This window comes from Hypomesus transpacificus, unplaced genomic scaffold (assembly GCF_021917145.1).
Source record: "Hypomesus transpacificus isolate Combined female unplaced genomic scaffold, fHypTra1 scaffold_27, whole genome shotgun sequence".
Taxonomy (NCBI): Eukaryota; Metazoa; Chordata; class Actinopteri; order Osmeriformes; family Osmeridae; genus Hypomesus; species Hypomesus transpacificus.
The window spans coordinates 1432128-1447159 of record NW_025813796.1 but is presented as its reverse complement, the minus strand read 5'-3'; the positions used below and the strand labels follow the sequence as shown (position 1 = coordinate 1447159).

Sequence of the window (15032 nt, the reverse complement as noted above, 5' to 3'; positions counted from 1 at the left end):
ATGCGCAAAACCTGAAAGTAGTTCAAATAACCATCACCTGCATCAGACACAAACTGGATATCTGATCTCAGGCGACTGAAAACCGGTGCCCTTTTGACAAACGTTATTTACCCATGACATATGACGTGAAACGTGTAAAGATCCATTATGATGTGGTACATATTCATCATTTAAGGAGTCTTTTCTGTAGTTGACACAAAACACATATGGAAGTATGTGTCATACCAAGAGATACACACTTCTGCTATGTATCTTGCACGACTAAATGTAAATCTTGAACTGCGGTGTTGCCATGGGTCACTGTTTTGGTTAATAACTTGGCTAACAGATAAAAATAGTACTGTTAAAGACAGCTAACTGCCATTGCAACAACCAAAATGGACAGGATGTGAAGTGGCCAGTTACAATGGCTCATAAACAAGCCTTTGTAGAGTCTTTATCAGTATTTACCTTTAGATGTACAGTACACCCGATTGCCAAAATTCATTTCTGATTTGGGAATGGTTTCATAAGGAATCATCTTCTGTTTGTGTGTAGGGTCAAAAACCTGTCCTTTGTTGTTCTCCAGAAATCAGCAAAGATGTTGTGTTTTGTCTGATTAAGTTTCAATCCTGGATTACTGTGCCTTAGTGGAACAAAGGATTTGTTAGTTGGTTGTATTTGTGAGCAGGGTCATCTCTGGGGCATGGTTACATGAGCTTGCATGTCAGAGCAGATACATGAAAGTGACCAGGTGACAGTGGAAGACGGGAAAGGGATTGTGTCACAATATGTCACTCGTTTTACAGAAATGCTGTTTGTGTCACAGTCAGGATAAACCTCTTAAAAGAATATTATTCATGCGTACAGTGATGGCGGACTCATTGTCTGGCTGACTCACCAAATTTGCAGATGATTGTTATGAACTGTTAATATTGATGTTGACGTTCTAGGAAGCTCAAATATTATGAAAGATGTCTATTTTATGCTAGGTTTGGTTCCAATTGCATTGGATGAGGAACAGCTTAACCAGCCTTCCCAGCAGGAGTGCTGGCTGCCTCTTAAATGTTTGCTAGCATGCTGAAAATAATTTCCGAGGCTTGTAATTAATCATCATTGACCCCCTGCCGCTTATCCGTGGATAGTGAGAGCTAAGTCGCCTCTGACAATCGGTGTTTTCTGCCTAACGAGAAGAATTTCACTGCAAACAACAGTCCCCTCCGTTTCTGGGTATAAATGGGTATGTGTCGTGCAAAGACGGAACCAATACTCGATACCCACTGACTGTAGCATGTAGGGCAAATCCATACAGCTTTGAGGCAACACACGATTATTATACAGACCAACATTCTGGCCCACCTACAGTGAGTGATGACCCCAAAGCCAAGCCGCTGGTATTGTCTTTGTCAAATTAATTGGGCTGCTTGAAAGCGTTAATGAGGCTCATTGAAGTCATTATTATTACGAACAACAAACATTTATTATCCCCGTATGGTGGACACAGCTCAGTTTCGTTCTTTGTGAATAACCTTTTTTTTTTTACCATCCTTGATGTGAAATTCATTATAGCAGACGGCCTGATCTAATAATGTATGTAATGCCCTAATGGTTATCTCCCTTTCCCCATCAAATCCTATTTAGTTAAATACAGTATTTGTTTGTGGCTAGAAACATAAAACTTGCAACTCTGCCTTTCAATTAAATTGTGCCACACTGTACTGAATCAAATAGAGGAAATAAACCAGTATGTTTACAAACCTACTGAATGATTAGTATACAGGTCTTTCTGGTTTATTCATATTCTGGATGAATAAACACCCTTCACAAACAACAAAGAGTTATAGTTAAATCATTGACTAATAACAGCTGAGTATGTGAAGTTTGTAGAAATCTGGCACAGTTGCAAGTTTGCAACAATAAGCAGCTCTTCCTCAAATTTGGCTGAGATACAAACGAGAGTCTTGGACCAGTCTTCAACGTTAACCCTCTCTCCGCCAATCAAAGATAAGACAACAGCAGGACTGTTGATTGGCCAACTGTACATCCGTCATCCCCCTTTAGTCCTACTGTAGGCCTTCCCAATTGGGAATTCAGTGCCGATACTTTGTTTTGAATTACGTTTTTGTATCTTGAAAGTGTACAAAGTTGTTTTTGTTGTCATCAAGGAACAGCATGGGAATAGGGGCAATCAAGACCAACATTTACATATTCACAGGGAAAGACAGTATGTGTTCAGGTGTGGGTTGTGTGGACAAAAGAGGTGACGCAACTCTGAGAAATTTTCCTTCATCAAAGTGAAATGAGAAACGTTCATAAGAAATGTGTCATATTTCACTTGAGGTCAACATTAATATTTATGTCTTGCCTTTCTGATTATCGATAGGTCAGCCGATGAGACACTGTTCAGAAAGGGGAGTTTTTTCCTGCTAGACACTTACTCACCAGCATAAGGGACAGAAGACTATAATTTCTAAAAAAAGAGTCAACCTTATACTGGCTACTAAAGCAAAGAGGAAAACAAATCTTAAAATGTTATGCAGGAACAAAATGTCTGAAAGACAAGTGTTATGGAGGAGAGGAGATCCTAGACTCTCAATGCAGATGAGAGTCCTTCATCTGCTACAGCGTAAGGGGGGAGGGAGGGAGATGGAGGGAGGGAGGGAGGGAGGGAGGGAAGGAAGGAAGGAGGGAAGGAAGGAAGGAAGGAAGGAAGGAAGGAAGGAAGGAAGGAAGGAGGGAGGGAGGGAGGTAGAGAGAGAGAGAGAGAGAGAGAGAGAGAGAGAGAGAGAGAGAGAGAGAGAGAGAGAGAGAGAGAGAGAGAGAGAGAAAGAGAGACAGAGGGAGGGAGGGGGGGGAGGGAGAGAGAGAAAGGGAGAGAGAGTGAGAGAGAGGGAGAGAGAGAGAGAAAGAGAAAGGGAGAGAGAGAAAGGGAGAGAGAGGGAGAGAGATAGAGGGGGGAGGAAGGGAGGCGCAGCTCTGACAGAGCATTAATGGGCTGGACAAGTGGACGTGGCTGTGCCTCCCCGCCCTTTTAACAAGGCTCTGCAATGGAGCTGCTGACCAGCAAGCACAGCACTGCAAGGCCTGGGCCATCTTCTCAATGCTTTTGATTGAAGGAAACTCTCAGAGTTTGAAATGAAGTAGCCACATGTGAAGCATTTTTTTGAAGTCACGGTTCTATGATAAGAGGGGCATTATTAGGAATATATGTATTTACACTTGATGGTTAAGTTCCTATTTATCTTGATATGAAGTGAAAAATAACACAAGCCCACTGCTGTATCCAATTATAAACTGCCGTGAAATCGATAAGAGATGTACCAAAGTGTATATTACAAACAGTTCTAAGTGCTTACCTTAGTGTTTGGAAATTAAACCACTGCACTTACTCCCATTCCGCTTAACCAATGTGCATACTAAGAATGTATAAAAGCCTGTACACAGGAATAAGCCACTTTAGATATGCTTCAATGGCCTCAATATTAAAAGATGCACCAATCGTGGCCATAAGTGATTTCCATCTCACCCTATCTCAGAAAGGGTAGACTATTTCCTGCAATCACTGAGTGAGCAGTTCTCCTGGTCTATCTGTGACTCAAGTCACCCCCCTCTCCCCCTGCTCTCTCTCTCTCTCTCTCTCTCTCTCTCTCCCTCTCTGTCTCTCTCTCTCTCTTTCGTCATTCAAAAAGTATTGGGCCAAGTATTTATCTTGCCCATAATGGCTATTCTGGCATCTATGTGCCAGATTGACCTAATAACAAGTGTCACACTTATCTATAGGGTGCCCTGGCTTTCTCACCATCCCATAATCCTCAATAGTTGTGTAAAGGCCTAATACTGGCCTCTGGCCCAGGAAAACTGACAGGAATAGATACACTTAGACTACTAAGAGTGGACTTACAACAGTCTGACATGCAACTAGTAATATATGTCAGGAGAGGCATATATTACTAGCTGCATGTCAGACTTGGAACAATAGGCAAATGTTAATGGGTGGCGAGAGAGAGGGAGAAAGAAAGAAAGAACGAAAGAGGGAGGGAAAGAGAAAGCAAGAGCTGCTGCCTGTCAACAGTGAAGTTGCCACAGTGGTGTCACTGAGTTTAGCCAGGATCGATCGTTGCTGTGTCGCTACGGGCTGTAAGACATCATAGATAGCGGGGTTTTGGGATAATCTCATGAGCTGCGTGCTTGTCACGAAGCGATGCTGCTAGGGTAAAGTGGCTAAAGTTCAGAAGCTACTCATCTACTGAGGATAATAAGAGCACACTGGAGATTACGTGAGCACAGATTACTGTAATGGCCTCACCACGGCTTTGGTGCAGGTGGCTCATTATGACAATCCGAGGACCTACCTATCTTTTGGACTTTGGTGTGTGTAGTACAGGATTTGTTTCGACCTGTGCAAAAGCAAACGGGCAGTTGACAAGTTCAGTATAGAGAAAGAACAATGTAGCAGAGAGTCAACAGACAAAGCTTGGTACCATCCACACCTTTCTCCTACCCCCGAAAAGGGGGAAGGGTCCTTCCCCCTTTGTCCTTATCTTCCAGAAGATGCTTCAAAGCCCTGACCCAGCATTGGGTCAGGAACAGAGACCACATGGTCACACAGTATCAGACAATGGAGTATAAGGGAGAACTTTCTTTCGTGGATTTATAAACATATTTCTCAAGGACTACATGGCTCATGGACACTAATTCAATGACAGTAGTCGATGTGTTATAATGTGTGTTTTCTCATTTACCTAGAACGTGTTTAATTGATGTTTGATTATAACTCCCCTTCAGATATAGTAAATCAGTCAATCTTGATATCAAAATAATTGTATCATATTAACAAAACCAGTTATAAACATTGTATTGCTCTATTCTGAAGTTTAAGCATTTCATGGACATTTGAGATAATGGAATTTAAAATCAGCCAGTTCACAACTCTGGGCAGATCTCAAGACGACGCCCAGGTGGAAGTAACTGACCAATGAGAGAGGTCACCTTCACACGGATGACCCCCTGTTCTTTGGAGTATAAAATCGCCAAACGTACAATCACCCCCGCTTGTTCGTAGGATTAACTTGGGGTGAACGCGTCACTCTCTAACCTTTACCTCATAACCTGCATATTCACTTTGCGCCCGGAACTTTGACGAGAGATTCCGTTTCCTATTCGTTGGATATAACGAACCATTGACTCCGTTCTTCAAACCGACAAAAGTAACTGCGATTTGCAATATTTCTTACTTGTGACATATTGGCATGTTGTGATTGAATTGTCGATGTTTGATTGTATTTTACAAATGATTTAACTTGACCATCGTTAGGTCAGTTGCAGTGAGCAATTGATCGTCCATTGTTACTATAGAAGCCTCTTCCTCTGTACCTCTTCCTCACTCTCTCTCTCTCCTCCCCCTCCACACGCGCTCTACGCAGCCATTGTGTAGTGCGCTCTAATTAGAATTCAGGCCTACTGTACTGCTTTAGCCCAACTAACCCATAACTTATCTGGTATGTGTTCACTATAATTACATTCTCTTAAATAAATCATTGTGTATAATACTCGCGTATCTCTCACGTTATATGATCTGCTCTACTTTCATAGAATTCCCTACTTAAGATTAGACTGATTATTACGAGTGCTATTATTCAATATTATTAAACAAGGTTTCCTCTGTCCCTTTCACGAATCAGAGGTGGTGCCCCCAAGAACTACTATACTTTATTATAAATTAAGTATTGCTAATCTTAACCGTGCAAACCACACTACAACAAGTTGATTCATCTTTTAATCAGTTGATTTGTGTGACTTTGGGTGGAATGGGTTGTATACAGACTTCTCTGAGCCTTCACTTTTGTTGCTAGAAAATAAGCCGTTGAATGCTGCGGCTGTGATAAATCTTCAATATCCTCCAGTTCCACTGTAATTGGATTAATTGAAATAAAAGGCTTTGTCATCCCTCCCCCCTGCAAAGTGGAACTAATGAGATTGAGAGCGATTAATTGAAAAGAAACAGGCAGAGTCGGGCGTTTTATGATTATGCATGAGACTTAACTCAAATGCGTTGCCAAATATCTCTCTCGAACCACCAACAAACTCTCACCTACTGACGTTTGGAGTCTTGGCGTCCCTTCTCTCTAACTCCCCCCCCCCCCCCACCACCACCCCCGTCGGCAGTATTTTGCTGTAAGTTAGAGACTATTGAGTCAACTGCTTCTGCATTCAGACAGCCTGCGTAACCCTATGTTTCGATCTTTTTACAAAACGTTATTCCAGGTGTTATAGATTTGCCTGGGTTAGTGAAGCATAACCTTCAGCAAGAATGAGCTCGCCAACTCTAAAGAGACTTGACAAAGACGTTCCAATGGATGAAGAGGCCCAGAACCTCTAGACACTTTCGCACAGGCACACAGGGCTGCATTCTAATCAAACTTATTGAAAACCTTATTTGAGAGTCTCTCTGAGGACTCCAACCCACCGCTCACTCAATTTGATCAACTGAAGGTCTGCTAAAGCGAGGCAAACGTTCGAAAAATAACGGTTTTTATTTAGCGGTAGCAACGGTACGCTTGGTTGGTTTGTGGAAATTGTGGTCTGTGAAATAACGGCACCCTCTTCTGAGAATCAGGAAACTTTAACTATTTATCTGTCTTGCATATTTTAGATTCGTTCAGAATTATATATTATAAGCCACGAAATATGCCACAGCTAAAATTGTATTTTTGGGGGAATGTGTTGGCAACCTGGCCTGTCATAAGAGTGGTGAGGTTGTCATGAAGTTCCTCGGTGTCAGTTGAGGTGGCAGTAAAACTTGTGAACAGACAAAAAAACAATCAATCTTTCATAGTGTTTGACTTCCTTTCTTTTTTTTTTACACCTAAGTTGGTAGACTCTTTCTGGCTGTTCCTCAAGAGTCTGATGAACTGAAACCATTCAATTTTCCACAGATTTTGCGCTTGTGAAGGGTAACTGGGCCATATGAGATGGGCAGAGACAACCCCAGCCCGGGGAGAGGGAGATTTCCCCAGAGACGACGGAGGAGACTCACCCAGAACAGACAGTTCGCAGGACGCCGTGATGTTCTCGTTCTTGTTGAGCGCCACGCAGCTGTACGAGCCAGAGTCGTCATCCGTCACACTGCTGATCAGCAAGTTACTCCCCCCCAGCAGAGCGTACTTCTTCGACCTGGTGACACCCAGAGAAGAAGAACGACAATCACAGACACGACAACGGCTAGTCGACATTCACATCCCCGTCGCAATCTACCGACGACGGTTGCGGAGGATTCAATCTCACGCGTGCATCCGCTCGAAAGGAGACCGTTTGGTTGGTAACCCACGTGTTGACCCAGTCAGGCCCAGACGGAACCCCCTTGGAGGTCACTCACCTGCTCTGGATGATCTCACTGCCTCTCATCCAGTGGAAGGCAGGGGTGGGGAAGCCCGAGGCGGAGCACTCCAGGACGGCATCCTTCCCCTGGAGGACGGTGGCTCTCAGGGGCCTCTGGAGGAACGCCAGGGTCCGGCTCACGCCAGGCTCTGCTCGAAGAAAGCAACCCAGGGGAGAGACAACTTAAGAGGCCGCTCCATGTCACTTCAACTGACCGGTATCGCACACTGGAATGTTCGTCTCGGGTGTTGTTGCAAATGTGGTTATTTTCATCACTGAACTTTGTTTTTGGGGGTGGAAACGGAAAGCAACTCTGTACTGCAGTGTCAGTTGGCAAATTGCTGCAGTTGTGCCGGGCCTTGTTTTAAATAGCGGAAAATGAATTTTCCGAGGGAGGCAGAGGAACCCTGAGGAAGCCATATACATCTGTCGAAGCAACATTGCTCATTTAACCTTCAAACGAGTTCGACTAAATGCTCCCCTCTCCGTCACGTAACACCTCAGACAGCCACTGCGGCTTTACACGAGTCAACATGAATCCCCCAATGGGGTTCCAGTCTGAGCGCTCTCACTCCAACACCTGCAATTTAGATGGACACCTGATTGTGCATCCTCAAGACCGCAGTGGAACGGGGAGCCATGCAGCTACCCAGTGATTTGTCTGACAGCCAGTCAGGCAGACTAAGGGTTCACGACTCCAGAGCAATTGCCCCTGAGATTGAAATGAAATGGACTGACCCAGCGCAACCTCCTGCCTCCTTTCAGGGCTGTGTAGACATCCAGAGGGGAATCCACCTAGCTTGTTAAGAGTGTAGAGCATGTTCCAGAGCGAGTAAAGACTCCGATGAAAGAAAGGATCCAATAAGGGGCAAAAACCCCTTAGCTACTTGACCAATCATGTCCCTGCTACTATGTGTTTTGACTTTACAGTATAGAAATTATTTCTCAGATTTACCACTGTGGGAGCAATATGTCTAATATGAGTCCACAGGGCCTGTCATCCTATATGAAAACGATTGTTCACAACATGTCCACTTCTTTTAAAACGGGTTGAAAATCTGTCCTTGGTTATCCATGATCCATAATCGGTAAACCTGGGATGTTCTTTGACAATGTATTATCAGCATTGCATGCAATAGATGTGTGGGGATATTGAAGAATGTCACCCCTATGATATGCAGCACAACGTGACCTGTTTAAAGCGTGATTCATGTGGATAACACTTCAAGGCAACTTGAAAAGTGGAGCTTGTTTGCAAAACACATGGCGTTGAAAATGAAGATCAAATATCTAATCAAGACTTCACAGGGTGAGAGGTGGATGAAAGGGGTAGGAACACGACCGTTTGAATGTATTCCTGGACACGAGTCAAAAACCAGGCAAATCAACCTCAGGCATAAGGGATCTGTCAGCACATTAGACATGGACGAAGTGTTTGCATTCACAGTCAGAGACTAACTTGTAAATTGCATATTGCACATTATGGAGACCTCACAAGTTACGATGGCACGGCAAGGGATTCACCGAAGCTCCTCTTATCAAATCGTATCTCTGACATTTAAAGTCAACTTTTGATAAAAGTCTAGATAAAATAAAAGTTATTTAAATTGACTGGATTATGAAATAATTTCATGGTGGATTTCACATCTGAACCAAGAACAATTTGTCTGAAATGTCACTCAAAATGAAAGGAGGAATTAACAAACGATCAAAGGATTATATAATACGAAAGTGGAACCTGTGAGTCTGATGAATATTCTGGAGACAGCCTGAATCTGAACACCATGGGAACAAATGCAGAGGAAAAATCATCTAAACCTGATTCAAGCCCACTTGTGGGTGAAAGGATTGGACATTCAGTATACAGTAATAAGACAAAGTTGGAAGCATCCATTGTAAAACTGAAAACAGCAGTGTAAATGTCTCCAGAGAACTAGTAAGTCTTACACACAGTACAGCCAGTCTCACCCCAAAGAACATTCTAGGATGTGCTATAAATTCAACAATACGAAAGATATTCAAGGTGCTAATTATCTATGTTCACTGCAGCGCCCGTGCAATTTTAAGTACTTTTAGAAATGAATAATAAAATGTCTGAAAGGACCTCAAGTCGGCTACCAGAACACTAGCTGGCAACGAAACAAATAGTCCTTTCTATTATGGAAAAACAATCCTAAACGTACTGTTATGAAAGTAAATGCTGTCAAACTTAGTGGAGGCAGAGTAAAAACATATTAAGGGTTACCTGGCAACACACGTAGCTCTGCATCTGTGCCAGTGCGGGCACTGCCAGGGTTGTCTGCCAGACAGCGGTAGGTGGCCGAGTCGGGAGGCTGCACCTTGCTGACCTGCAGTGACCCGGAGGGCAGCACCACCACACGGGTCTCGGGGGTTAAGGTCAAAGGGAGGTCCTCCCTGTTCTTCTGCCAGCGCACCACTGGCATGGGCTCCCCCGTCACTTCGCAGCGGAGCAGGGCCGTGTCGCCCAGGTAGGACGACACCGACTCCGTCGGGACCACCAGTTTCAACGGACCTGAGGAGAGGGGGGAAATCGAAATCCATATCAGTCCCGATTTAAATCGTCGATCGTTGCCGGTAGCTTCACATGAAAACATACTGTGTGAGTGTTGAGGCAAACAGCTCTATTTCGAAATGCATTTTGCTATGCAGTATGTGGTTCAAAGAGAACAGGTCATGAAAAAAAGAACAAGTGTCCTTGAACAATCAACAACATTATGATGAGTAGCCGAATCTTTCTTCCTGATTCATGTTCATCCCCATTCGTGTGTTTGCCTTTCTCTCGCCTCTCCTAACTGATACAGAGTGGCCAGTGTTCAAAAGCCATGTTATCATGAAATGTGCCACATTTGAAACAGCAGTAACACAGGGTAGGCCTCGATTTTTAAGGTTGTGAGGATGACTTGCCACCGACTGCGGAATCTATGACTTGGTTGCTAAGCATCGTGAACATGGCTTTCACAGGGAAAATGGACTGTTAAAGGCAAAGCCGTACTTAGTAAGACAGGCTAATCCCTAAATATGACACAATATTACAGACAGACTAGCTGCCATGATTTCATACCAAATTATTTAGGAAATCTACATGTTGCTAGAAGCTCAACTGTGCAGCAAACAATTACTTCCTTGGCTCACTCATGTATTGATTGTCAAGACATACTGGATAACATGCATAATTAGATATTTGACAGGGCCTGCCTTGCCTAGCACAGAGAAAAAAAGACCCCAAAAAACAGATCCTCCAACTCTCTCTGTTTTTATTCATGACAAAATCGTAACTGCAAAGAAGCAAGGGGCCTATGTATGCAGCTGTTGACTGTCAAAAGGCTTGACCAGAAATAATTTCCCATCATTTGGATCTTAACAGTCTCTAAGGTGTCTGCAAGAATGGATACGAGAAGGCCAAAGCCATTAGAGGCTGAAACATACAAATCAATATTTCCATAGATGTGTCAGTGCAGCCTGACCCTTAAAAAGTGAACAAGCTTTTGTTGTTTGGCTGAAATGATTAGTCTCAATGAGGCCTTTTATGCTTGTCAAGGGCTTTTCACTTATAAAGGATAACCCTCCAATGGAAGAGGAATTACTCATGGAGAAAAGCTGAGTTTGGAGACGGTTAGCGTGCGAGGGTATCTGAGGTTTCTTCGTCAGACTTGTCTTCATTAGTGTGCACTAAATAGGGATTGAGACATTTCAAATCCACTGGGATTGAAACCAAGTGAATATCTCCATCTCTTTAATCCATAAGCTGGCCTCGGGGCTCCAGAGTCGCACGAAATCTCACGAACACACACAGGGTCACTCTCCAATGAAATAACACGCTTTTTTCCTCGACCGGTTGTCCGGTCAGACTGTACTGTCCCCTACTCACACGGCAGCCTTCTGTTTTAGGTCAACCCATAAGCCTACACGATCGGGCCCTTGCAGTGCAATAGTAACCGTCGCCTTTGTGTTCCCGAATCGCTAATCCTGATAGAATTTCCAACAAATCCCATTGAAACCACCCCTCTTTGAAACCTGAGGTGTTGGTTCTAGAAATCTGCAGACATCAGAGAGAGCAGAGAGTGAACTGGCTTTGCCCAGAGTCTCTCTGTTCCAAAGAGAGAGCTGAGGACGGGGAAGGATGAGTCGTCGGAATAATCGGCCCCAGTCTCTCCAAGGTTGGAGGCGTCGACTGCTGATTGGATAATGGCCTGGCAGTACAATCTAAACAGGCGTCACAAGGCTGGACGACAATGGTCCACTGGACCAAGTGTCCTCAATCAACTGCTTGACTCCAAGCCGTTTGACTACAAAGGAAGCCGGGGGGAGAGGAATCGATACCGCCACACTGCACCTCCTACGACCAATGATCACAGGGGTTTATGATCTTGTGACATTCCACAGTTCCTGGTGCTCTAGACCTCGGATCTCCCACGATCAGTAAATCGGAGAAAAGTAGGTCCAATCAGTCAACAAATAAATGTTCCCCCCCACTAGCCGTAAACACTCGTTCTCAGAAGTTGAGTTAGCAGAAAAAAAGGGCAAGTGAAGATTTGAATCTCGCTATTTTATTGTTTTATCAACTTTTGACGCGTTCATTTTTCATCGCATAAGCACAACCTGGGCCGCGTTGCAAATTGTATTGGCTGCATGTAAACTCTCGCGGCAATCCTGGGTAGAACGGTCTCTCCCAATCCTGTTTCGTAATGGTTACGCGTGACATTTTATCACTACACTGTGCACACTAGATGGACGAAACACCCAAAAAATTCAACAACCCAGCTTCACAAACGAAATGCCATCCCACTTTTCACCTGATTCCATGAATGTATGAACAAACTAAGTCCTTCAGCACTAAACAAATACAACGGCTTAAAAAACGCGGGCGGAACACTGGAACTCGGAAGGGCAAAAGTTGAAACACTGTCCGAGCACTTTTGTCCACAATCCGGGGCGAACGTTTAAGTACTTATTCCAAGCTCAACCTTTTCCCCTTTCCCACGTGTGGTTCATTTTAGTTCACAACAACACATTCTTTAAAAACACTGCTTTCCATTTTGATGAGGAGCGGCTTCCTCGCATACTTAAGACCTGGGGTGAAAACCCAGGGCATCTGGTCTGGGAGTCTGCTCTGATTACTTTCAACAATCCCCCTTCTAATCTTCTGTTTGATGCAGAACCCCCCCACCCCCCCCCGGCACCCCCCCCAGCAGTCTAACAGCATGACGCCTCGTGCACACCGTGAAGGCTTTAAGACCAGACACTTGACCAAAGTACAGTAAATATACAGTACAGTCACAAGAGAGAAGATCACCATAATCCTGGCTCTATTCTAGTCTTGTGGCATTCAATTGCACTAGAGTTGAGTTTGAACTGCCCTCAATTTAAAATCTTCACAGAAAGGTTGAAAATGAAGGCTACACATTATATCTAAATTGACTTCCTTCAGCATCCTGAAAGTGTGTGATTTAAAAAGAGTGCCATTCTTGGTTTTTGATTGGCATGCGGGATGGCATTGTGTTTCAATTCCTGTTTGATGCTTAAAGTGGATAGAGTTATTGAGAATCTGAAGAAGAAAAAAAATCCCAGGTTAAAGCTTCCAGGACTGACGCTACCAGCGTCAAGCTAGGGTTTGCCACCTAAGGCTTAGAATGTGAGGTTGCCAGTTTGAAGTCGATAGTTAGGGTTGCCAGTTTGGTGTTGAGAGAGATGTAGTTGCCAGATTGAGGTCGAGAGAGGGTTGGTTGCCAGACTTACTTTGAGAGGTCTGGTGGCCAGTTTGAAATGTAGATACATTAAGGAGTTACCAACCTTCATGACAAAGAGAATGGATGGTAGGTTTGTGATGGACATAACTGTGTGGACACATTGCCCATGTCGGACAGACTGTGAGGTTTAGAATTTCCGGTTGGGAGATTGCGAAGCTTAGATGGGCAGTGTGACACTGTTGGTGGTTGGAGCTGCCAGGTTGAGATGTAGGGGTATTGGATTGCCAGTTGAAGGCTAAAGAGATTGAGGCTGGCAGCTTGAGACTAAAGACCTTTGAATCCACCTGCTCTGAAGCGACCGTGTTGACACACTTGTGATAAGCAGTCCGATTATCTTAAACAGGAAGTTCTTAAAACAGTAAGCAGCACCATAAGTAGACTCACCCTCTGGCAACAAACCATGTTCACAGAAAGATGACTACCTCTGAGGCGTACACTGCTCACTTTAGCAGGTGATGAGAGTCTTGACTAGGAGATGAAAGGATGAAATATTTTGGTGCAATAAACTCCAAGACCATTTGGATTTACATCCTGAAACGAAAAGCTTTTGCAAAGTGCAATTACTCCCTCCAAGCATATTTCATACATTTGCTTTGAGTCAATTAAGCCTTTTACGACAGACTGTAGACTTCCAGTGAAGATTTTTGGGGGCAAACTGCTAGCTAACGTAGGTTTTCCTTAATTGAGATTGCTGGTTCCCGCACGTTGTTTTCCCAGTTGATTTAAGACGTGCCTGCATGCAAATAAACCAAAAGTGCCCCTAAATCAAATCGAAGAAAACGACGTGCAAGTTAAACAGCAGATTTGTCACCGCTTCCTTTCTCCTCGACCTACTCGAAAAACTAGCAGGGGAGGCGATTGGAGCTGTTTTTAAAGTGATCCTCCCAGTTTCTCCCCTGCAGCCTCTCAAGCCCCGAACAGACACCTTCATTAAATGGAGATTACTCTTCTGGCCGGCGTGCTGCATTAGAGCCATAATCTCTGCTGCATAACCTTTACAAGGCACCGGCAGAGAGACTTAACCAGCGTACAGCCACACTCAGACGCACCCACCACCAGGCCGGAAGAGGCAGGCAGGCAGGCAGGGCAGGCAGGCAGGGCCGGCCAATGCACAGATACAAACAGGCAAAGCCATCCGAGCCTTAGTCAGCAGTTTATTCTGCTGAATTAAGACAAAAGATTAGCACGGTGAGGCGACGGGCCATTTACAAAGCCTCGGCTGTGATGAGGGCTGACGCAGGAGAAGCCCTAACAGCTTAACTAGGCTGCAGCAGGGAGAGAGAGAGACACAGAGAGAGAGAGAGAGAGAGAGAGAGAGAGAGAGAGAGAAAGAGAGAGAGAGAGAGAGAGAGAGAGAAGGAGGGAGAGAGAGAGAGAGAGAGAGAGAGAGAGAGAGAGAGAGAGAGAGAGAGAGAGAGAGAGAGAGAGAGAGAGAGGGGAGAGAAAGAGAGAGTGGCGGGTCCAGATAGGACGCTGGGCTTGTGCCGAGGCTGAGGCTGAGGCTGAGGCTGAGGCTGAGGCCGGGGCTGATGTTAGCAGGAGCAGAGGCAGGGGGTCTCTGGGGAGACATGAATCCTCCAGCCAGTAATGATTACCTCTGTCTCGTAAATTCTGCCCAGGCCAACGTTCGCCTGTGACATTTACCTTGTTCAGCATACGACGCGTGGCCCACACAGACAAGGACACATTCAGGCAAAGGGAGAGGAGGAGACGATGGTCTGTCTGTCTGTATAACCTTTTGACTGTTAACTCTGCATCTGGGAGCGCACGTAAAAAAAGTTGGGCAGTAGATGATTCAAGGCCAACTTTCAAAGTCACCAAATAATGAAAACAATTCTTCTTATTTTCGTCATCGCCAGAAGAGAGAAAGAGAGAGAGAAAGACGAGACTGTTGCTGGACAAACCCCC

The 15032-nt window shown here is 44.5% G+C and overlaps 1 protein-coding gene across 2 annotated transcripts in view; it reads right to left on the bottom strand.

The window, feature by feature from the left end:
- The window catches only part of dcc (DCC netrin 1 receptor), a 142125-nt gene that overhangs the window by 72841 nt on the left and 54252 nt on the right, over positions 1–15032 (bottom strand). For both annotated transcript variants that reach the window (XM_047014850.1, XM_047014851.1), the window contains exons 3-5: positions 9602–9889; positions 7355–7505; positions 7016–7152 (exon numbers count right to left, since the gene is read on the bottom strand). In XM_047014850.1, the coding sequence (XP_046870806.1) occupies positions 7016–7152; positions 7355–7505; positions 9602–9889 (576 nt within the window). The remainder of the gene's footprint in view (positions 1–7015; positions 7153–7354; positions 7506–9601; positions 9890–15032) is intronic.